Source organism: Lepidochelys kempii, chromosome 6, assembly GCF_965140265.1.
Source record: "Lepidochelys kempii isolate rLepKem1 chromosome 6, rLepKem1.hap2, whole genome shotgun sequence".
In the NCBI taxonomy this organism is placed as follows: domain Eukaryota; kingdom Metazoa; phylum Chordata; order Testudines; family Cheloniidae; genus Lepidochelys; species Lepidochelys kempii.
Genome location: NC_133261.1, coordinates 126,265,748 through 126,290,787, shown reverse-complemented (window position 1 = coordinate 126,290,787; position 25,040 = coordinate 126,265,748). Strand labels below are relative to the sequence as shown.

Genomic DNA, 25,040 nt, shown 5'->3' with positions numbered 1-25,040 from the left:
TTTTAAGTTTCCAGATTTTTGCAAAATGTTTCGGCAGCTGTTCTTTTATTTCAACAGCTATACCACACACATCAAAGCAGCCTTTACTGCACATTTAACTGGCTTAGTTGCTACCACAATTAACACACTGTTGCAACTCATTTGCAGAGATTTTCTTAGCTCTAAAGGAGCAACCGCATGAAATGGATAAGCTAAAATCCTAGTTAGCCACAAAGGCCAAAAAACATACTGGAGAAAAATAGAATTGCTTGTCAAAGCCATTGGCACAAAGGGTAAAAAACTGTATCATCACTCAAAATCTCCATAATCAAGATATCAACAACATTCAGGGAGGTATAGGGCTTAATATTTTCCAACCAACATCTAACTGGTTTCCAAATACAGTAATTCAGATGACTCTGGTTTCTCTGCAAGCAAACTGCTAAAACACTTTTATCTCTTGGCGATTTCACTACAGAACCTTGGGATACAAGCAAGATTTACACACATCCATGCAGCAGGCCTTTCTGAAGTTAACACTTCAGCCATGGATTGAGTCAGCCTGGCTGGGCTAAACTGTGGGATCTCCATCTATGGAACACAATAGAGAGATACAGGGTTTGGGTGGCAAGGCTGGAGTTGCTGAGTTTCCTGAAAAGAACCCCCCAATAGGATTTAACAACGATCACTGTTACTCCTCCATATTTTCCCTAAATTTAAAATTAAACCTATGCCCTGTACGATGAATGAGTCACTCAGATTATCTGTTGAAGCTAGCTCTGATCTAGCTAACTGATGTACCATGTGGATGCTACCACAAGATGCAGCACGGCTTATATTCTTGACTCATCTGTTACTACAGAGATAATTTAAGATGCACAAGCCCAATCCAAAGCCCACGTTGACAACACTTACATTTTTCAGAAAAGGAAAAACAAAACTTCAGCTTTATCTTAATGCCAACATTAAAATTGTCAGAGTGAAACATCTGACTGCACATATAGAGCTTTGACTTCCTATGATTATTTAAAGTCATCTCTTTGAACTTGATTGACTGGGCAGTACTGTGTATATGAATATAGGGAAAACACCTTTGAGAGCGTGTGAAGTCAAAAAAGATGAAATAAGGGGTCACTGAAAAATTGTTGAAAGTTCAGATTAGACTAAATTTTTGACAGTAAATGCCTTGACAATAGAGTGACTGAAAGTTTTGAAATTAATTTGATCAACATTTTGAATTTTGGCATAGAAAGTGCTCTCTTTTTCATAAAAGCTTTTGCTAAATTTTTGTCCTGTATTTGGACCAGCTCTGTTAGGGGCAAGGACTGTGTCTCTCTCTTTATTTTGTACATCACCAAAAAGTATGTCTTAGTGCCAGACATATACTGGAGAATTTAAAAAAATGCATTCTACTATAAATGAAACTGGATTTCTCTGAGGCAATTATGTTGAATTTTTCCAATGATCTTTTAGAGACCATTGTAGCAGAGAATGGACAGTAGAAGCTCAGAGTTATGAACACCAGAGTTACGGACTGACCAGTCAACCACACACCTCATTTGGAACCAGAAGTACGCAATCAGGCAGCAGCAGAGAAAAAAATAAAAAGCAAGAAAGCAAATACAGTGCAGGTTTCAGAGTAGCAGCCGTGTTAGTCTGTATTCGCAAAAAGAAAAGGAGTACTTGTGGCACCTTAGAAACTAACCAATTTATTTGAGCATAAGCTTTTGTGAACTACAACTCAAGGTACCTTAGAGACTAACAAATGCTCAAATAAGTTTTTTAGTCTCTAAGGTATCACAAATACTCCTTTTCTTTTTGCAAATACAGTACAGTGCTAACCATAAACTACTAAAAAAATAAAGGGAAAGCAGGATTTTAATCCTGAATAGTAAAGTTTCAAAGCTGTATTAAGTCAATGTTCAGTTGTACTTTTGAAAGAACCACCATAATGTTTCGTTCAGAGTTACGAACATTTCAGAGTTACAAACAACCTCTGTTCCCGATGTGTTCATAACTCTGAGGTTCTACTGTACTAGCTAAAGTTCTGTGAAATATATGTACCATTTAAAGAGCAAAAGAAAAAAAAAGAACAGATCAAAGATTTAAGCCTCTGGAAATAATTGAAAAATATTTAATGAATGGGAATGAACCCAATTTTTACCATAAAGCTACCCAGGAAACAATTTAATAGGAGCATATGTTTGTTATAACACACACATTTCCATGTCCCCCGTTCCCCCCACAACAAATCCATCCAAAGTCAACTTAAAAAACAGTCTCCATTTCCAAAAGAGAAGCCAGAAGATACAGCTAGCTGCTAAATGTAAAGGTACACTAACATGTGGGGTCAAGGAAGCCAGAGCTGCTGTGTGGGAAGGTCGGCATTCCAACAGTAGAATGAATGGCAACTGGCTTCTTGTCTTCGCCTTCTGTTCCGTCTTTTCCAGTCTCAGAAGTTTGTGAAGTGGGTGCACTAGATCGGCCAAATCTTGAGAACAACATCCCTCCAAGACCCTTCCCAATGCTAGCAGCTCCTGCATTCAGCACAAAACAGGACAGGCACCATGACTGTTAAATCATACCACAAATTAAAGTGGCTGTAACACTCATCAATTACAGCTGAATGAAAGAGAAAGAAAAACACTACTCATGTTTTTCCAGGGTGGAAACAACAGCTTATTTAAATTAAGTCTACATTTTTTATCATGTGACTCAAATCTAGTGTACAATCAAGGTTATAATTCAGAAACTGTAGCCAGGGAAACAAAAATATGCAAGAACAGTTTTGGACCCCCCCCTCAAAAATATCCAATACTGAAAAGGTCTATTTTAATTCCTGTTTTACAGACAAATTCTTTTACGATCTCATTCATTTTGCAACACACTGGGTTTGGGTACTTCACAATATTTACAGTACCTTCTATGTGAAAGAAGAATCACATTATCATCTTTAATGAGAGGACACTCCTTTCATCAACTTCTTATGCTTGCACTATTTCTAGAGAGACTTAGAAGTGCTATATCATCACTGAAAGGGGATGATTATTGTTTGAGAATCACTGCATGAAAGTTTAAGATAGTTTACAGATTCATAACCTTAAGAATGATAACATTTTCTCCTGACAGGTTTCAGAGTAGCAGCCGTGTTAGTCTGTATTCGCAAAAAGGAGTACTTGTGGCACCTTAGAGACTAACCAATTTATTTCAGCATAAGCTTTCGCGAGCTACAGCTCACTTCATCGGATGGATGAAGATGAAGTGAACTGGAGCTCACGAAAGCTTATGCTCAAATAAATTGGTTAGTCTGTAAGATTTTCTCCTGACTTTGCTGCCATCTTGTGGCTATGTTAAAAAGCTACTTTCATAGTAAAATGACGTTAAATATACAGATCTTACATAGAAAAAAAAGCTATGTAGTGAGATATGTCAGATCTTGCTTAGAAGTATTCTATAAATCAGACTAATTCCTTAAGCAGATAGAAAATAAAGATTTACTTGCTCAGTAGGGAAGAAACTCAAGAGCAAGCTACCTTGTTTAAACTTCTTTCAAGTTATTTTAGTATAAAACCCAAACAGTGTAGGCCCACCCTGAGCAATGCTCTTAGGCACATACTTAACTTTAAGTACATGAGTAACCCCATCAAAAGCAAAAGAGACTGTTTATATGTTCAAGGGTAAGCTAGTGCTTAAGCTGGATCAGGATGCTAAAGGACAATGAAGGGGACAGAAAAACATGTCAGGTTAGAATTTTGCACCTGGAAATTCATGTTATATTAAGTTAAACGAAGACCAACATTTCTCATTACTAACCAAGGACCTTGCTGCCACTTGCCAATACTGTGAAATGTGATTTTAATGCAAACATTTTAATTCTTCATGCTGCTAACTGATAACATTTGATTATTAGATACTGACTATTAACCCATCAGGAGGTTATTTCAATTAAACATGCAACAAATAAGACAGCAGTAGCAAAAAAATAACATTGGCTGTAGTTAATATAAACATCCCATTCCCTTAAATAAAAGTTTATTTGGATTTAAATTAGCACTGCACATATGGTGTGGAAGTACAGGAAAGATACCACAACAGCACATTTATTGTTATGCCTTCAATATCACAAAGGAAAAAAATGAAGCTTTGTATGAAAATAGGGCTCTATTAACAATTAATCAAAATGTTATTGCATGAAACCTAATTGAAAAGTGTTATGTACATATGAAAAGATTTAATTAGCAGTTACCTAATATACTTGCTTTGCCTATATTTGTTATTGACTCCCCATAATGGCGTCGAACCATGACTGGTGAAGTAGCTGGGCTTGGTATGGTTGGTATACTTTCACTCTCGGTGACTGAGGTAGGTTCTTTTGTTGGGTTGAGAAAGCTTGGCTTCATGTGCTCATAAGGTAGAGGGTTTGCAGTGTTGTACCAGTGGATCTGGACAGGTGAAATGTTGCTGTAGTGTTTCAAAATTAAAGGTTCTAGTCTATAGGCCTGCAAGATAAATTCAAGAGAAGAAAATCCTGAGCAGTGACATACACTGCAGATTAAATTTACTTACCAATATATAGCGCTCTTCATCCTCAAACTACTGAACAAACACTAATGATTCATCCTCACAGTCCCCTGGGGATGAATGGATAAACAGCAGCAACCCCATTTTACAGAAGAGATACATATAAAAACTAAAATAACTTGCCAAAGGCAATAAAGTGAGTCAGTGGGATAGTCAGAATTAGAACTCAGGAGTTCGTTGCTCCCAATCCCTGTCACTCTGTTAAGAAAAGAAATCTTGCTCTGTTACAGCAAATTAATAGCCAGAAATTGACTAATGTTGAAGATACACTGTGGTCATATTTGTTCTCACTTTCTGGGAAAACTGACTCGTTTCCTCGCTGCTTATGCATATATCCTTGTATATTACTCTGCAACACTGCTACTACCATATTGTTTAATCAGAAGTGAAAAGTACCGTTAATATTACAGCACAGCAAAATACTTTCATTTCTATATGAATAAACGGATTCTGCATTTCACAGCAAATCATTAAAACTGGCTATTTAATTTTGCTTGCACAAGCTGAACAAACAGATTTATTATGCAAATGTGGCAATTGTAGACACAATTTAGGTAGCGAGCTTTGAAAGTGTGAGGAGTAAGATAGAAGCCTGATTACACTTATTTTCAACAGAAGCCATTTCTGCACAGTACAGGTGACAGCAAGTTTTACTTTTCTGGCATCTCCTTACTTGCTCTGTAACTCACCACTGAACAAAATCTAGGTAATCTTTAGGGTAAAGAACAAATGGTTGTAGCCTGGATCAAATGTGTAGGGAGTGGCCACGCTTGCCTTTGAATTAATTGGCACTCAATTAACTCGAGGTAAAAAAAGTGTACTGTAGATGTATTCAATGAGCAGCTCTTCAGTAGATGGGCTGTGGTGGAGAGGGAGAAATAAAGACTTATGGCCCTAATTCAGCAAACCATTTAAACGTGTGATTAGTTCAACTGAACTTTAATTAGACCATTCATGAGCTTACATACTTTACTGAATTGGGGCCTATAGTGAGATAAAAGTAGTAGACTGGAATGGAAGGGTAAGTCACAGTCCCGTGATGGCTTTTATATTCAGAAAATTCCAATATCCTTAACTGTGTTTCAGGGAGCAGAGATCTTGGCCTCACTTTTGGGATATGTATTTGGCTAGGGCCAGATGACAGGATGGCACGTCAGTTCTCTAGGGCCCCCGTCACCAAGAGTTAAACAGCAGTTTTCTTTAAAATAAATCCTTCTTACATGGATCGCGCTGCAGCAGCAGTCAGATAAGCTAGCAGAATGTTAGGAACGGCTAGGAAAGGGATAGTAAGACAGTAAATATTATGCCTTTATATAAATCCATGGTATGCCCACACCTTGAATACTGCATGCAGTTTCTGTCACCCCATCTCAAAAAATACACATTAAAACTGGAAAAGATACACAGAAGGGTAACAAAAAAAGATTAATTTCAGAGTAACTGCCGTGTTAGTCTGTATTCGCAAAAAGAAAAGGAGTACTTGTGGCACCTTAGAGACTAACCAATTTATTTGAGCATAAGCAGCAGGAGAGAGAGAGAGAGTGTGTGTGTGTGTGTGTGTGTGTGTATGTAGAAAACCTGGATTTGTGCTGGAAATGGCCCAACGTGATTATCATACACATTGTAAGGAGAGTGATCACTTTAGATAAGCTATTACCAGCAGGAGAGTGGGGTGGGGGGAGGTATTTTTTCATGCTTTGTGTGTATAAAAAGATCTTCTACACTTTCCACAGTATGCATCCGATGAAGTGAGCTGTAGCTCACGAAAGCTTATGCTCAAATAAATTGGTTAGTCTCTAAGGTCCACAAGTACTCCTTTTCTTTTTAAAAATGATTAACGGTATAGAACAGCTTCCAGATGAAGAGATATTAAAAAGACTGGGACTGTTCAGCTTTGAAAAAGAGATGACTAAGGGGGGACGTGACTGAAGTCTATAAAATCATGACTGGTGTGGAGAAAGTGAAAAAGGAAGTGTTGTTTAACCCTTCCCATAACACAAGAACTAGGGGTCACTCAATGAAATTAATAGGCAGCAGGTTTAAAACAAATGAAAGGAAGTACTTCTTCACACAACACACTTGTTCCCAGGGAATATTGTGAAGGCCAAAACTGTATCTGGGATTTAAAAAGAATGAGGTAAATTTATGGAGGATAGATCCATCAATGGCTATTACCCAAGATGTTGGCGCGCAATCCCATGCTCTGGGTGTCCCTCAGCCTCTGACTGCCAAATGCTGGGAATGGATGACCGGGGACGGATCGCTTGATAATTGCCCTGTTCTATTCATTCCTTTTGAAGCCTCTGGCATTGGCCACTGTCGGAAGACAGGATACGGGCTAGATGGACCATTGGTTTGACCCAGCATGGCCATTCTTATGTTCTTATATAAAAAAGGTATTAGCCCATTAACAAAGCCTGTATCATGCATGCGCCTAATTAAAAATTTCCAGCTGAAATTATATGCAGCGTTATTGTAGCCACGTCGGTTCCAGGATATTAGAGAGACAAGTTGGTCGAGGTAATATCTTCTTTTGTTGAACCAACTTCTGTTGGGGGAGAAACAAGCTTTCAAGGCACATAGAGGCTTGATGTGCATTACATATTTACTTTGGTATAACTACGTTGTCGCTCAGGGGTGTGAAAAATCCATACCCCTAAGCAACGTAGTTATGACTACTGTAATCCCCCCTGTAGAGTTTCAGTTATTAAGCCGACGGGAGAGCTTTCTGCATCGGTGCAGCTGCGCTGATGTAAATTTGTAGTGTAGACCTGTCCTCAGAGCGTCACAGCTATAAGGCAGTGAGTGGAAGACTGCCTAGGATTGCTGAAGGAAGACTCGTACCCAGGAAGGAGAAACACATATAGTGACCTGGCTGGAGGGCCAAGTCATGAAGAAGGAGCACCTGGAGTTGCAGATACAGGTGGAGAGACTGCCAGAGGAAAGCACAGCACCTGGAAGGAGCTAATCCCCAGAGAAGCCAGGAGAGGTGAACCTTGTAAGTGGACCCTGTGACAATGAGGTACACTACACGTTGTGGGACTTCTGGATCTTGAAAGGCGTGTTGTGGGGGGCGTAGATCATTGTAGCAGGGGAGCTATGTCTGCAAGTTTTGCATCTGTTCTGGCAGGGTCTGGTGCTGCTTTGAGTTGGTGTGTCCTGGTCTGTGGGGAGCTTGCTTCTGATGATGAGCTTGGAGAGGTTGGAGGGGAGGGGGTTGTTTGAAGGTCAGAAAAATGGGTTCAGGAAAGATTTCATTCAGGATGGGGTCATTGAGTCTGGATTGTAGTTTGATGATAACCCCATATGGATTCCAGGATGGGGTGGTAGGTGACAACCAGGGGTGTGCAGTAGGAGGGGGGTTTATTTCTGTATTGAAGCAGGTTCTCTTGGGTATTTGGCTGGCCCATTACATGATGTGATCTACTTCTCTACAAGGACACTGCACCCTTTTTGTCCTATGACTACAGGGGAATTAACGGGCCAATTCACCTTGAATGGTCTCTTAGAATATGGGTTAACCACTTATGCTAAATAATCTGTTCAATCTCTTATTTAGCTGTGACACTGAGTACCTTTCCCAGCCCTGAAGAAGAGCTCTGTGTAGCTCGAAAGCTGGTTTCTCTCACGAACAGAAGTTGGTCCAATAAAAGATATCACCTCACCCACCTTTTCTCTCCAACTGAAATTGTACTTTTGCATGCCAGCGGAAATATACATTGGAATTTTCAGATTGTCTTAATAAATAGCTCACTTATTGCATATGGATCAAAGGCTAATTTTCAAAAGTCATTACCTATTGATCTGTGATCATATTGATTTTCATTAAGGAATTACATTCAGCATGACCCTTTCAGTTTTCTTTGTTTTCATAAGGTAGGAAAGTATTTTGCATCTGAGCAGTATGACTGCTCAGAGCTCCGGTACGAAACTGCAGAAAAACCTGAGTGTCTCTGGATTAAGTTTAGAAGTGTGAGCAACAAGAGTGATGTAGTGGTGGGAGTCTGCTATAGATCACCGGACCAGGGGGATGAGGTGGATGAGGCTTTCTTCCGGCAACTCGCAGAAGCTACTAGATCGCACGCCCTAGTTCTCATGGGTGACTTTAATTTTCCTGATATCTGCTGGGAGAGCAATACAGCAGTGCATAGACAATCTAGGAAGTTTTTGGAAAGCGTAGGGGACAATTTCCTGGTGCAAGTGCCAGACGAGCCAACTGGGGGGGAGCTTTTCTTGACCAGCTGCTTACAAACAGGGAAGAATTAGTGGGGGAAGCAAAAGTGGACGGGAATCTGGGAGGCAGTGACCATGAGTTGGTTGAGTTCAGGATCCTGACATAGGGAAGAAAGGTAAGCAGCAGGATATGGACCCTGGACTTCAGGAAAGCAGACTTCGACTCCCTCAGGGAACGGATGGCCAGGATCCCCTGGGGGACTAACATGAAGGGGAAAGGAGTCCAGGAGAGCTGGCTGTATTTCAAGGAATCCCTGTTGAGGTTACAGGGACAAACCATCCCGATGAGTCGAAAGAATAGTAAATATGGCAGGCGACCAGCTTGGCTTAATGGTGAAATCTTAGCGGATCTTAAACATAAAAAAGAAGCTTACAAGAAGTGGAAAGTTGGACATATGACCAGGGAAGAGTATAAAAATATTGCTCGGGCATGTAGGAATGAAATCAGGAGGGCCAAATCGCACCTGGAGCTGCAGCTAGCAAGAGATGTCAAGAGTAACAAGAAGGGTTTCTTCAGGTATGTTGGCAACAAGAAAAAAGCCAAGGAAAGTGTGGGCCCCTTACTGAATGAGGGAGGCAACCTAGTGACAGAGGATGTGGAAAAAGCTAATGTGCTCAATGCTTTTTTTGCTTCTGTCTTCACTAACAAGGACAGCTCCCAGACTGCTGCGCTGGGCATCACAACATGGGGAATAGATGGCCAGCCCTCTGTGGAGAAAGAGGTGGTTAGGGACTATTTAGAGAAGCTGGACGTGCACAAGTCCATGGGGCCGGATGAGTTGCAACCGAGAGTGCTAAAGGAATTGGCGGCTGTGATTGCAGAGCCATTGGCCATTATCTTTGAAAACTCGTGGCGAACGGGGGAAGTCCCAGATGACTGGAAAAAGGCTAATGTAGTGCCAATCTTTAAAAAAGGGAAGGAGGAGGATCCTGGGAACTACAGGCCAGTCAGCCTCACCTCAGTCCCCAGAAAAATCATGGAGCAGGTCCTCAAGGAATCAATCCTGAAGCACTTACATGAGAGGAAAGTGATCAGGAACAGTCAGCATGGATTCACCAAGGGAAGGTCATGCCTGACGAATCTAATCACCTTCTATGATGAGATTACTGGTTCTGTGGATGAAGGAAAGCAGTGGATGTATTGTTTCTTGACTTTAGCAAAGCTTTTGACACGGTCTCCCACAGTATTCTTGTCAGTAAGTTAAAGAAGTATGGGCTGGATGAATGCACTATAAGGTGGATAGAAAGTTGGCTAGATTGTCAGGCTCAACGGGTAGTGATCAATGGCTCCATGTCTAGTTGACAGCTGGTGTCAAGTGGAGTGCCCCAGGGGTCGGTCCTGGGGCCGGTTTTGTTCAATATCTTCATAAATGATCTGGAGGATGGTGTGGATTGCAGTCTCAGCAAATTTGCGGATGATACAAAACTGGGAGGAGTGGTAGATACGCTGGAGGGCAGGGATAGGATACAGAGGGACCTAGACAAATTGGAGGATTGGGCCAAAAGAAATCTGATGAGGTTCAATAAGGATAAGTGCAGGGTCCTGCACTTAGGACGGAAGAACCCAATGCACAGCTACAGACTAGGGACCGAATGGCTAGGCAGCAGTTCTGCGGAAAAGGACCTAGGGGTGACAGTGGACGAGAAGCTGGATATGAGTCAGCAGTGTGCCCTTGTTGCCAAGAAGGCCAATGGCATTTTGGGATGTATAAGTAGGGGCATAGTGAGCAGATCGAGGGACGTGATCATCCCCCTCTATTCGACATTGGTGAGGCCTCATCTGGAGTACTGTGTCCAGTTTTGGGCCCCCACACTACAAGAAGGATGTGGATAAATTGGAGAGAATCCAGCGAAGGGCAACAAAAATGATTAGGGGTCTGGAACACATGACTTATGAGGAGAGGCTGAGGGAACTGGGATTGTTTAGTTTGCAGAAGAGAAGAATGAGGGGGGATTTGATAGCTGCTTTCAACTACCTGAGAGGTGGTTCCAGAGAGGATGGTTCTAGACTATTCTCAGTGGTAGCAGAGGACAGGACAAGGAGTAATGGTCTCAAGTTGCAGTGGGGGAGGTTTAGGTTGGATATTAGGAAAAACTTTTTCACTAGGAGGGTGGTGAAACACTGGAATGCGTTACCTAGGGAGGTGGTAGAATCTCCTTCCTTAGAAGTTTTTAAGGTCAGGCTTGACAAAGCCCTGGCTGGGATGATTTAATTGGGGATTGGTCCTGCTTTGAGCAGGGGGTTGGACTAGATGACCTCCTGAGGTCCCTTCCAACCCTGATATTCTATGATTCTATGATCTTCCGAGTCCATGTAAAGAATAGGAGTACTTGTGGCACCTTAGAGACTAACCAATTTATTTGAGCATGAGCTTTCGTGAGCTACACCTCACTTCATCGGATGCATACCGTGGAAACTGCAGAAGACATTATATACACAGAGACCATGAAACAATACCTCCTCCCACCCCACTCTCCTGCTGGTAATAGCTTATCTAAAGTGATCATCAAGTTGGGCCATTTCCAGTACAAATCCAGGTTTTCTCACCCTCCGCCCCCACACAAACTCACTCTCCTGCTGGTAATAGCCCATCCAAAGTGACCACTCTCCTCACAATGTGTATGAAAATCAAGGTGGGCCACTTCCAGCACAAATACTGGTTTTCTCACCCCCCCCACCCCCTTTTTTTTTCAAAAAAAAACAAAAAAAAAAAAAACCACACACAAACTCACTCTCCTGCTGGTAATAGCTTATCCAAAGCAACCACTCTCCCTACAATGTGCATGATAATCAAGGTGGGCCATTTCCAGCACAAATACAGATTTTCTCACCCCCCCACCCCCATACACACACAAACTCACTCTCCTGCTGGCAATAGCTCATCCAAACTGACCACTCTCCTTACAATGTGCATGATAATCAAGGTGGGCCATTTCCAGCATAAATCCAAGTTTAACCAGAACGTTGGGGAGGGGGGGTAGAAAAAAATAAGGGGAAATAGGCTACCTTGAAAATAGGCTACCTTGAAAGAATGTTTCAATTTGTGAGAGGGTCAGTCAATTACAATCTGATTGACCTCTTGACACTAAAATGCCTAGTGGAATTTGTACTGTCTGGCAAGTTAGAGATGTTGGGACAAATCCTTAAGAGGATGTAAATCAGCGAAGCTCCATTGCAGTCAGATGATATTTGGCGCCAGGCAAAGCTAAAAAACTGCTAGTAACACTATAATGATGTAGAAATAGAAGTTTTATCACAGAAGTCTCCAAGTTTTTAACTGGAAAGTGCAGCTTCTTTGTGAATGCAACATTATATCATTAGTAGGCTTGGCAGTAGTCAATTTTTTTCTACTTTTGACAATTAATATTTATGTTTAAGAGGTTTTCTATTTTTAATTTTTTTTTTTAATTTTTACAGTTGCTAGAAATGAAAGGGGGAAGGGATGGAGTTAGGGCAGCACTGATAGTGGGGTTACAGTGGGTTCCCCACATAGTCCAGGGGCCCAAGATGCAGGGGAGGATGCAAGGCCAGTGACACCCAATCCATGCAGATATGTTGCTATTGACTATATTTTTTTTCGTCAATTTCACTGTCAGCTGAAATCAACATTTACCTAACCTTTATCAATTGAAATCGAATTCTACCACAACTAATCATTAGTGATTAGTGATTTAGTAGTGTTCAAATTATGCATAAAAAAAATCACTCTGTTACGGAGTAAACTATTTCCAAAGGAAGGATAAGTACTGTATAGGACATTATTGCATTTTCTAGTGATAATTTATTTTGCAATTACAAAACCCAAGACACTGGAAGATGACTGGCAGCAAGCTGTTCTGCAAAACCATGTTGCATGCAGAAACATACCTATGTTGATGTAAGTACTTTGAAGATCACTTCTTACATATTATCTTTTATTGTCCTTCAGCAGACTTTATTTAAAAATACTCGAGGTAAAAGCTTGTAACTGCAATAAAAACTCACCACTGGATCTGTTGGATGAAAAATGTTTAGCAACCGGTTACAAATAGTTCTGGGCAGAATGTGATCTTGACTTCCACTGTTTCCTGGACGGATGCCACGCAATGCCAAAAATACTGCTAATGGAGATCCCATACAGAAGAAATTCTCAACCTAAGGAGACATTTCATTTTATATTAATAGCTGGAGAAAATGTAGCTTTCTAACATACTGCGGGGTTTGGTTTAAATCTCAATGTCTCAACAGAGGGACTTCAGAAACACATTATTAAGTACTAGTAGTAAAAGTGAAGAAGTCCACAATACAATACAGGTAAACTTTCCATCTCCCTTAAACGTGATAAGAAATTTACATGTTACTGCACAATGTAAGACAAACTTTGGAAAGTTACAAACACTGTCTCAGTTCAGTATGATACCTCTACTGAAGGAGGCATACAAGTGTTATAGGGGGTGGGGTGAGGGAGCTGATTTTGGAGGATATTAAAGAAAAATTATGAAGTTCGTAATGCTGAAGTCTGATTTCTCATGAAATTGCAGGAAGCTTACCACAACTACTTAACTTCACTTTAAAGAAGTGCTCTGTGGCTGTTTCTGATACATAGACCATCAAGGAAGCAGAAAAGCAAGTTATATTGAAAATCAAAAACTACCTACGTTACATCTGTAGTACACACACACACGCACACACCAGTGTTATGCACAACCTCTTAGAAACATCTTAGGTTGAGTGAATGATTTGGTACTTGTGAAAAAGACGCCAGTATGACAAGGACTGCGAACCGTTACATCCAGAATAGGTACAGTACAGTGGTAGTTTTGCAAGCTCCCCTCATATGGACCCAATCTACTGCAATCTGGTTCTGGAGGGACTGCCTCTGACATTGAGAGGTTAGTTCAGTCTCCACTGACAATTTAAACTTGCAAACCTGTCCCCTGAGAACTGGGCTGAGACCACTAACTTGTCTGACATAGGTCACTGAACATGCATCAGTGGTAACGACTTTTGGTCACTACCAACCTGGGCCGGGATTCAACATTGACCTAGAGGTGAATGGCTTCGTATCCCATTACCAATCCTCAGACTTCCAGTCCCCTAGAAACATCAAATGTAAAACTCTGTAGTCAAATATATTTTCACAAGTCAAAATTACTTTTCAACCTTTAGTATATTTTCTTATCAGAAAAATTCATTCTATTATCATCAGAACTTCATTGTAACTTTCCCGATATCTGGCAGTTCATTACAACAGAATCATTACTAGGGCAATATCATTTAGCGGACAAAAGAAACGGCTGCATTTTTATTAAGTGAATATGCTGAATTCTTGGATTCTTGAAGCAACTGTTACATGTCAGGCAGCATACGGAGCAAGACAGAGGAAATAATGGTCCATTTCATTCACCAGACTTCAGTACTGCTTAAGAAATTCTTCCTCCTCTAAATTGGCCTTGGTAACACACTTCAGAACAAGATTCTCTCTTCAACAGGGATGTTCTTTTCAAACTCCATTTTAATATAAGGACTTTATTTCTACAGCAACGCCAGCCATCTTGCAAGCCACAAAACATCATCTATATTACCGCTCCAGAGCAATTACAGAGCAGGTCTTCTCTTTTATAACCAAGCTTTGCACAGAATCCTGTATTTTCCTAATTGACTGAAAACTTCATTTTATCTTCAATAGCAACAATAAAAATATGGTGACCATTAAATGCAGGAAGATCATCATTGCATAATCCTTTAAATCATGCAGGTAAGCTTCAACCCTGCCAATCTGACACACCTGCATTCAGGGTCTGCGCAATTCCTGTTTCAGAAAGGGGTATCATGAAAGCTGCTGTGACTGCCATCTGATACTTGATAGCTGATACTTAAAAAGGAGTTTTCAGTAAACTCAGCTTAGGTGAAATGCAGACTAGACAAGTATTTGAAAAGGTAAATGGATCCAGTGATTACAAGACACAGGAGGGTTTTTCCTGTTCCTTCAGGCCCATTGATAATTCATCACTGACAATGTCCAGGTGGACAAGGGTTTCCTTCTTGGGTCAGTGTTCTTTACTATATATTCTCCTATATGAAGAAGTCTTTTGATGTGGTGTCCCGGCTAGGTTAGACTTGTAGATTCAAGACTTAATCAACTGTAGAGTTTCAGAGTAACAGCCGTGTTAGTCTGTATTCGCAAAAAGAAAAGGAGGACTTGTGGCACCTTAGAGACTAACCAATTTATTAGAGCATAAGCTTTCGTGAGCTACAGCTCACTTCCTCAGATGCATATCGTGGAAACTGCAGCAGGCTTTATATATACACAGAGAATATGAAACAATACCTATTCCCACCCCACTGTCCTGCTGGTAATAGCTTATCTAAAGTGATTTCCAGCACAAATCCAGGTTTTCTCACCCTCCACCCCCCCACACAAATTCACTCTCCTGCTGGTGATAGCCCATCCAAAGTGACAACTCTTTACACAATGTGCATGACAATCAAGCTGGGCTATTTCCTGCATAAATCCAGGTTCTCACATCCCCCCCACCCCCATACACACACAAACTCACTCTCCTGCTGGTAATAGCTCATCCAAACTGACCACTCTTCAAGTTAAAATCCAAGTTAAACCAGAACATCTGGGGGGGGGGGTAGGAAAAAACAAGAGGAAACAGGCTACCTTGCATAATGACTTAGCCACTCCAAGTCTCTATTTAAGCCTAAATTAATAGTATCCAATTTGCAAATGAATTCCAATTCAGCAGTTTCTCGCTGGAGTCTGGATTTGAAGTTTTTTTGTTTTAAGATAGCGACCTTCATGTCTGTGATCGCGTGACCAGAGAGATTGAAGTGTTCTCCGACTGGTTTATGAATGTTATAATTCTTGACATCTGATTTGTGTCCATTTATTCTTTTACGTAGAGACTGTCCAGTTTGACCAATGTACATGGCAGAGGGGCATTGCTGGCACATGATGGCATATATCACATTGGTGGATGTGCAGGTGAACGAGCCTCTGATAGTGTGGCTGATGTTATTAGGCCCTGTGATGGTGTCCCCTGAATAGATATGTGGGCACAGTTGGCAACGGGCTTTGTTGCAAGGATAAGTTCCTGGGTTAGTGGTTCTGTTGTGTGGTATGTGGTTGTTGGTGAGTATTTGCTTCAGGTTGCGGGGCTGTCTGTAGGCAAGGACTGGCCTGTCTCCCAAGATTTGTGAGAGTGTTGGGTCATCCTTTAGGATAGGTTGTAGATCCTTAATAATGCGTTGGAGGGGTTTTAGTTGGGGGCTGAAGGTGACGGCTAGTGGCGTTCTGTTATTTTCTTTGTTAGGCCTGTCCTGTAGTAGGTAACTTCTGGGAACTCTTCTGGCTCTATCAATCTGTTTCTTTACTTCTGCAGGTGGGTATTGTGTATCCCATGTAATGGTTCGGATTAATACCAAAAAGTGAATCTCCACAGAATCAAAAGAGAGCCTTTCAGAAATGAATTCCTTCAAACTGAGGAACTGAAGCCATTAGACTCTCGGCATTATCAAGCATGTTGTTTATTTGGCAAGTTACCATATGATGATCTATTGAGGTCAGGAGGCCAGTGTCTTTAAAAACTAGGTAGCATTCATTTGGATAGGCCAGATGTTGAAGCAGCGGCGGGGAATATTACCTATTTGTATGAAATACAGCAGCAAGTTGTCAATGGCACAGTTTAATAACAGAAGCAATGTTTATTTTTAATGTTGCCTTCCAAAGATAGATTATGACGACAGCTATGATTCAGAAGACAAACTGAATTACTGGGGAGGAATGATACACAAGAAGCAGAGCTAAGCTACTTTAGCATCAAAACTTAAATCACCAACAATACCATTCAAGACTTTGTGTAATTCTTCCAGACTAGAAGAGCAGCTGAATGAGAAAATGAATGTGTGACAATGCACCTTTCAATGAGAGAATGTGTGCAAAATGAAGGGGACACCTGGGGATATTTACAGGTGAAATTAAAATGGGAGGCCAATGAAGATAACTGCATCATATGTTTATATATTGTCTTTCATCCAGAAGTATTGCAAAGAACTTTACTGACCGAGGAAATACTTCAGCTGAGCACGAAACTGCAGCCACCTCTAGAGTGTAGCCCATAGCCCTTTAACTGCACCAGAAACACCATGAAACTTTTGAGGACAAGAAATGAAGGGACGAAGCTAGCAGACTAGTATTACATGGGGAATTTAACTAGGCAGTTCTGTTCCGAATTGCTACAGAGCGTTGCTACAAGAAGTCTGAAGACCTCCTTTTCTCTCAGATATGGCTGCATTTCAGTTGTACTCCTAGTAATTCATCAGTGTCTTTTCAACACCATTGACATCTTTGGATAGAGGATGCTGCTATACAAAAGTTGAGTTCTAATATGTTGAAATTTCCCCAGGGAACCAGGGTTATCTGACCTTAAGAATCTTTGTGAAAAGTGCCACAGAATCTTGAAATAACTTGGGTAACTGTATTGACAAACGCAGAGTTAAATAAACTAATCACCAGCTTTGGGGTCAGGAAGTAATTGTGGTATGTCCCTCCTCTTTTCCACTTCTTAAAGGAAAATCCTTCTATCATGCTGTTATCTTTGACCACTGAAGCAAAAATGACAACTGACATGCCCCAATGCCACAGCACGGCTAGCTTTCCCAGCATTTTTACATTCTTCAGATAAGAAACACATAGAATTCTTCTTTAGCCTTTTCCTCCTTTTCCACAGCTGTTGTCCCACAGACAAGGCCAAAACGAGACTGCATCCCTAAACTTTACATGTCTGGTGAGATACTAGTAGAGTTCTGGCATTCAACTCCTGGTCCCCTCAGTGAGGCCTACCATTCCTAGCCCTGAGAGTTTTAGTGAATCCCTCATTAGGGCTATCAGTGGGGAGGAAATTTAAAGTCCTTAACTCCAAAGATCCTATTTTGGTGGCCACCACCTTGACTGGGATGATGAGTTGGGGCACTGACCAAAGACCCTCCAAATCTTCGTTTTCCCCCCCTGCCAGAAGGAGCAGTTATATGCACCACTTCCTTTCCCATTAATCACCAGGCAATGTAGCTTCTGGATTTCTTCCTGAACTTGTCTTGACAGAGAAATGTGTCTATTTGCTCAAGATCAAGCAGGCATTTAACTCTCACTTAAGTAGGACTAGAGACTTTCCCTGATCTTAGGAACTCTGGGCAATAAAGCAGCAGTGGCCACATTTTTCAATTAATGTAGTACATGCCCATTCAATCATATACGAAAGCCAGATGTGACCACTATGACCATCTACTCTGATTGCCTGCCTGTCTTCTTTGGACAGCCAAAGAATTTTATTCAGCAAATACCGCAACAAGACCAGTAACTCATGGTTAAACTAGAGCGTTATTAAAGGAATCGCCCTGTCTGGGTAGAACGAGCCAAGACTTTGGTGGATGATATCTACACAGCAGTTACTTGTCGCCACGTCAGTCACATACAACCAGCTGGACTAATATGTCGCTGTGAAGTTGTCCTTCAGTGGAAGCATCCTGTGAAATCTTCCTTTAGTAGAAGCATCTTGCTCTCATATTTAAGGTAAGCCTCTCCCCTCCTCTTGAACTGCTCTCCATCAGAATGAAGGTACTCAGAAACTACAGTGATAGGCACCAGTATAAAACCCTTTGATAGACTATTTAACAGTCTATGGAAAATTCAGCAGGATGAGGAAGAGAGAGGATGTATGACAAGGGAAAATTACTTATGAGTAATTTGGTTTGTCATAGTTCTCTCCTCTTTCCCCATCCTACTTCCCTTGCTTCGTGCCCTTTCTTAGGGCTCTTGTTCTGAAAACGTTCAGACTGAATGCAAGTAGATGAACAACAAGTCTTTGTAAAGAATTGAGGGGTGAAGGGTATCAGTCTATCTCCTGTTTCCCAACCGGCAGAGATAATAGCATGATGTAGATTATGTTTTTTTAAATGATGGTGAAGAGAAGAGAAACTGAATTACTAGTAAGTAATTTTTCCGTTTTTCTATCAGCTGATATTGACTTTAGTTACTAAGGCCCAGATTCTTAAAGCTATTTAGGCACTGCTGTGCTCAATGACTCAACACCTCACTGATTCAGGAACTTAAAGCAACAGTCGATGGGATTTAGTCTCTTAAGTGTCTAAATCCCTTTCGAAAATTAGATTTAGGCTACTAAATTTGCTACATATTGCATCGCTGAGCACAGCAATGCCTAAATACCTTTAAAAATCTGGGCCCATGAGTACAAAAGCAGTGACATCAGAAGGAGGAAAAAAAAATGATAATTTTAAAAACTCTGAAAAATGAGCTAATTTTCTTTATTACATAAGGTCATATTTTAAGGTCCAATATCTAAAGACATTATAGGACTATAAATTAGCAAGTCTTGTGCAACCAGTTGGAAAGCTGGGAATCTCCTCTTTCCAATGGCATAAAGCGCCAGTAATTGGCTCTATTGGCTTATAAAATATCAACCTAAACCTATCACTAAAAACAGCTTGTTGTGTGTCTCAGCAGGCCAGTGTAATCTGGGGGAAAATTCCACATTTGGAGGAAGTTCAGCCAGGTTTGAAGCTGTTCAGAGGTTTGGCATGTTAGAAGCAGTCCCAGGGCAAGATGGATTAGTGGGCAGAGTAGAGGTGAGACTGTCAAAAGGTGCATGATAAATGCAAATTTACAAAATGGATTTTACCACCACATGTGGTATAAACAAACATGTAATATTAATATAATTCATATAAATAATATATAATATATATTTTAGATATAAATATATATGATTAATTTTAAATTAAAGACCCAAATAAATATATGAATTTATATTAATCCTTTTATATACATATGCAAATATTAAAAAATAATATCTAAAAATTATGTTAGTACAAGCAGAAAAAGCAGCTTGGGTAGAGTGTATTGAAAGCAAACTTTTATAGTAAATACAATAAATGTTTATTCATTCAATAAAAATCCTCTGAACATACATACCTTAAATTTTAAGGCAGGTGTTTTCGATATTGTTGATGCCTTTAATTCATGTAACCTTTCTTCTATCTCTCTCAACCTAGAAAAAAGGGGTGTCTTCATTAGGCATGGTGTGTACAAAAAGCAGTTAGCCAATTTTTGAGGTTGTATGGGCTCTTTCTGTTAGGAGAAGGAACTGATGTAGGAGTCGCATATTTGTTTGATGCAGTCCTATTTATTAACAAAGAACATACAAAGTTCTATTCCCTGAGCGCAGCAGGAATCAAGCAGCAGGAGACAGTTTCTTCGCTCACCGTCCCAACCCTTTCTCAGCCAGAACTTTACCCAATACATGCATCCCTGATTGTGTCTTGGCTTCCTTCTCCATCTGCTTCTGTGGTTGTTTTGCTGCTTCTCTCCTTTCCTCCCCCCAGTTCACAGCTACAATCAAAACAATCCCTCATTCCTGTGTTTATCAGACCCCAAGAAACCTCTTGGACTGCCTGGCCCAGCCACTGCCTGTATTTGAATGCAGTCTAGTCCACTGCTTCAGCTATCACAGGGGCCTTTAACTGTTCCCTTGTTTTGCATGAACGTAAGGCGGCTATCATGCCCGCCAGCTTTGCTCAATCCACAGCAGAACAGTAGTATTACAAATTCTTTACAGAATCAAAGAAATGATTTTATTCAATTTTCAAAGTGTGTTTTATGAATAAAATGTAGAACATACCTATTCTGCTGTGTATCAGTCTAACTAGCAAAAAATGGGTTTTGGGGACTGGAGCTTACTGAAAAGCAGCATTTTCAACAGTCCACATGTGTTCAAGAGTATGACCCAGGGTCATAGCAAAGAAACTGAATATTTATCTCCACCCATTACATATTGAGATGTACCATATGCTGTAATCACACATGCCACTTATAGAACATTACATAGGTAAGTACAATTTAAAACATTTAAGAATACAATCAACAGAAAAAATCAAACTACTCTGGGAACAAAAATTTTCACAAGCCCAATATTACTTTAGGAAGATTATAAACTTTGAAATCCTGAAGTTACAGAATGTAATTGTATGTTTTACAGAAACATACATATTAGATTCATACTGAACTGCATTAATAAAATTTAAAGATGGCTGTATTCATTTATAAATGCATATGTTGTGTAACATTAAGATTAATGAGGATCAAGCTTGAAATATTTCTGTGAATGGCTAGGCATCTGGGGCAAGAGTATGGCAATGGTGATGTGTTTCACTGGTCGGATCCTAATGACGTCTAAGAGGTTATCCTTCCTCCACGTGTTTTGGGATGCTGAGGAGGTTTCTTCATATTTCTCTCAGTTGAGTCTGCATGTTAAGAGAGAACAGCTGCTAGCACTTCACAGTGGGTGATGGAACTGAGCTGCACGTCTGGCACAGTGAAAGTCTTGTTCCTCTCTATATAGTGTTGTTGTAGCCATGTTGGTCCCAGGTCCTGTGCTGGACCTGAAGAAGAGCTCTGTGTGGCTTGAAAGCTTGTCTCTCTCACCAACAGAAATTGGTCCAATAGAAGATATTACCTCACCCACCTTGTCTTGCTCCTCTACAGAAATTCAAAGGCACAAATGTTGGTAAGCCAGGTACCAGGGCGGAAAGGGAAAGAACTATTTTCCAGAGCCACCATTGGCTTTTGTTGAGAGGAGCTAATTTAAAGCTTCCATCACTTCTTGCAGGATCCCCCTGCCTCTGCCTTATACCCCAAAGGAGTCTGGAAGATGCCCTTCCCAATGCTGCATAAGAGCCCTGAGTATTTGGGGTGTGAAAGTGAGGTCACCACCAATGCTCTGTCACGGTCACCTGCAGGGTCTCCCTGCTGTTGAAGGCCTCCTACCAACACCTACACACCGCAGCTGTCGAGGTCCCATTTACCAAGATACATGCTGGTTGTGAGACAACGCAGTATTAAAGTTTCAGGCTGAAAGATGGCAGCAGGTAAAGGTAGGCAGCAAACGATAAGATGGTCTCCAGTTACAGGTAAGTACTTTGAGGTGTGTGGCCCCTATCTGTATTCCATTGAGGATTACACATGCACACCATGCGTCCAGAGTTGGAGAATTTGAAAGTAGCATCTGCTGGTCTGCGCTTGTGCCCTGGCTCGCCTCGTGTTTCTGTCTGAGGCGATAAAGGGTGGGGCAGAACTTCGTCTTCAGTTCCTTCTTCATGGTGAATTTTACTAACCCGCAGCAGAAGGGAGGGTGAGTGGAATGTGGAATACAGATAGGGACCACACACCTCTAAGAACCTCCAGTTAAAGGTAAGTAACTTTCTCTTCTTTGAGTGATGGTCCCTATTATATTCCACCGAGTGTGATTATCAAGCAGTATCACAGAATCATAGAATATCAGGGTTGGAAGGGACCTCAGGAGGTCATCTAGTCCAACCCCCCGCTCAAAGCAGGACTGATCCCCAATTAAATCATCCCACCTAAGTTGGAGGAGGGTGGCAAGGATAAGGATGGAATGGTTGTCCGGAGATCTGCCATGCTGAAGGAGGCATCCACCGTCAAGTCCTGCTTTAAGGTGTAGTGTGCTGCAAAGGTGTGGACAAACTCCACATGGCTGCTCTACATAAGTCCACGAGTGGCATGTCCTGAAGGGAGGCTGTGGTTGAAGCCTGAGCTCTCGTGGAGTGAGCCCGCAACCCTGTAGGGGGAGGTAGGCCCGACAGCTGGTAGCAGACTTTAATGCAACCTGAAATCCATTTAGAGATTCTCTTGATGGAGATGGCCTGTCCCGAGTGTAAAGTGTGTAAAGACAGAGTAACCTTCTACTGGATGGTGGTATAGACAAATCACTGCCAGGTGGCCTCTCAAAAAGATGAGGATGAGACTTGATGAGTTTTGATATTTCCTTGGGGGCTCATAAGGTCACTGCGGATAGAACTGAGGAGACCTGTGGCACTGGGTGGATGAGTAGAGCTGGAATTTTTGTTTCAGGGCAGGAGTGTAAATGCCCAACAAATGAAGAGCAGCCCTAGAGTCCTTTCGTGTCTGTAGTGATTTGTCTGTCTTCTGGTTAAAAAGATGGGATTTGTCAAAAGGGAGGTCCCTCAGTGGTGTTTTGGACCTTCCTAAGAAAACCAGAAGAATGGAGCCAAGACTCCACACATGACTATCGCTGTAGCGATGGCCCTGGAGGAGGTATCTGCTGCATCTTCTGTTGACTGGACAGCAGTTCTGGTCATGAGTTTCCCTTCATCAACAATGCTTGAAAACAAGCACAATCTTGTTGTGGAAGACTATTAGCAAACTCATCGAATTTACTATAATTCAGAAGATCATATTTGGCTAACAATGCCTGATAATTTGCAATCCTGAATTAAAGGCTAGAAGATGAGAATATTTTACATCCTCGAAGATCTAGATGCTTCCCTTCCTCATCTGCTAATGTACATTGAGGATTGCTGTTTGGCTCTTTCAGCAGCAGCCAGGACTACAAGGGAATTTGGAGGTGGGTGGGAGAAAAGATATTCAGAGTCTTTGGCCGGAACATCAAGGCAATTCCATTCTCGCCAGTCCCAAGATATGAATGATATCCAGAATCTTGTGCTGGGAAGAGGAAGTTACTCATCTTGTGCCGTAACGATGGTTCTTCGAGATGTGTGTTCCTATGGGTGCTCCACTTTAGGTGTCTGTCTACCCCTGCACCTCTAATCGGAGATTTTTGGTAGCAGTGTCCCGCTGAGCCCGTGCATGTGCTCTCCCTTCCTCGTGGTCTGCCTCAAGGCTATTTAGCACTGCACAGGCGAACCCCCCTCACTTCCTTCTCTACCACAGAGCCCTTTAGAGAACTCCGAAGTAGAGGGGAGGACAACGGGTTGTGGAGCACCTATAGGGACACACATCTCAAAGAACCATCATTACTGCACAAGGTGAGTAACTTCTTCTTCTTCGAGTAGTATCCCTATGCGTGCTCCACTTTAGGTGACTCCAGAGCAGTACCCACCACTGGAGGCTGGGACTTCAGAGCGGAGTCTTTTACTACAGAGAGTACTGTGGAGTCAAAGATGGTGTCAGCGGCCAAATCTTCAGTGATCGCATAATGTTCTGCAAAAGTATGAACAGAGGCCCCAATCATTGCTCTATAGATTGGGGAGATAGGGGTATCTCTGTGGAATGTGATTGAGGTAGGAACTGATCTCATGGACTGTGTATGGACGGAAGCAAGTAGCGAATGCAACTAGAGACCCATTTGGATAGTCTTTGAGGAGATATCACAGAGCTTTTGGATCTTTCTGTGGACGAAAGGAAGAGTTTAGGGGATTTCCTTAAGTCCTTAGTCCTGTCCAAGTAGAATGCTAACGTCCTTCTAATATCTAGTATATGCACAATTGTCTCCCAGTTGTCACAATGTGGTTTTGGGAAAAAACAGGGAGATGGATCTGTTGATTCATATGGAAAGCGCAGAAAAAGTAGGGAGAAACTTGGGATACGGCCTTAGAGGTGTGTTTTATTTTTTTAAAGACAAAGGCAGTGAATGAAGGGTGTGCCATCAGGGCCGCTATTTCTCCTATGTGTCTAGCTGAGGTGATGGCAATTAGAAATGCTGTCGTCATGGACAGGTGTAAGAGAGAACAAGTTGCCCTGGACTCAGAGGGACATCTAGTCCAATCCCTGAGAATTAGCTTAAAGTCCCAGGCTGGAGAAGGTGGTGTCACATGGGGGAAGAGAGTCCCAATGCCCTTAAAGAGTCTATGCATTAGTGGTTGAGCAAACTCTAAGTGGGAAGCCATGTTCGCCATGAGATGTACCTTAAGGGAGCTGAGTGAGAGTTTAAAATGTAGTGCAAAATCAGAGGGAGAAAAAAGGGGTTGGGTCTGTCCGTTTGGAATGGTACAAACTTGGAGTTGTTTCCATTTTGTAGATAGGTATGTGGAGTGGTCAACTTGTGGTTGTGTTGCAACATGTGTTTCAGCTTGTCAGTGCATTCTGCTTCTAAGCCTTGGAACAAAGAAAGATCCAAGCCTGGAGGCGGAGGACCCATGGGTTAGGGTGAAGGGTCAGCCCATTGTTTTGAAAGAGCGGGTGAGGAATGGGCTGACGTCAGAGGAACAGGAGGGCATACTGCCATCTGCATCAGGTAAGGGAGCCAGACTTGTCATCGTCAAGAGGGGCAATCACAATAACTCTCGCTTTGTTTCATTGAATTTTCAACAGAATCTTGGACAGGGTAGGAAACTGGGAAAAGACATACAAGTGGGCCCTGTCTGTCTGGGAAGATGAGGGCACCTGCCAGTGAATGTTTCCCCCAAG

General features: G+C 41.6%; 1 protein-coding gene across 4 annotated transcripts in view; it reads right to left on the bottom strand.

Annotated features, from left to right (window-relative positions):
* Positions 1-25,040, bottom strand: part of DDHD1 (DDHD domain containing 1) — a 123,447-nt gene that overhangs the window by 2,059 nt on the left and 96,348 nt on the right. For 3 of the 4 annotated variants that reach the window (XM_073350101.1, XM_073350102.1, XM_073350103.1), the window contains 4 exons: positions 19,770-19,845; positions 12,779-12,928; positions 4,226-4,478; positions 2,322-2,516 (listed from right to left, as the gene is read on the bottom strand). In XM_073350101.1, the coding sequence (XP_073206202.1) occupies positions 2,322-2,516; positions 4,226-4,478; positions 12,779-12,928; positions 19,770-19,845 (674 nt within the window). The other variant, XM_073350105.1, reaches the window with a different exon arrangement.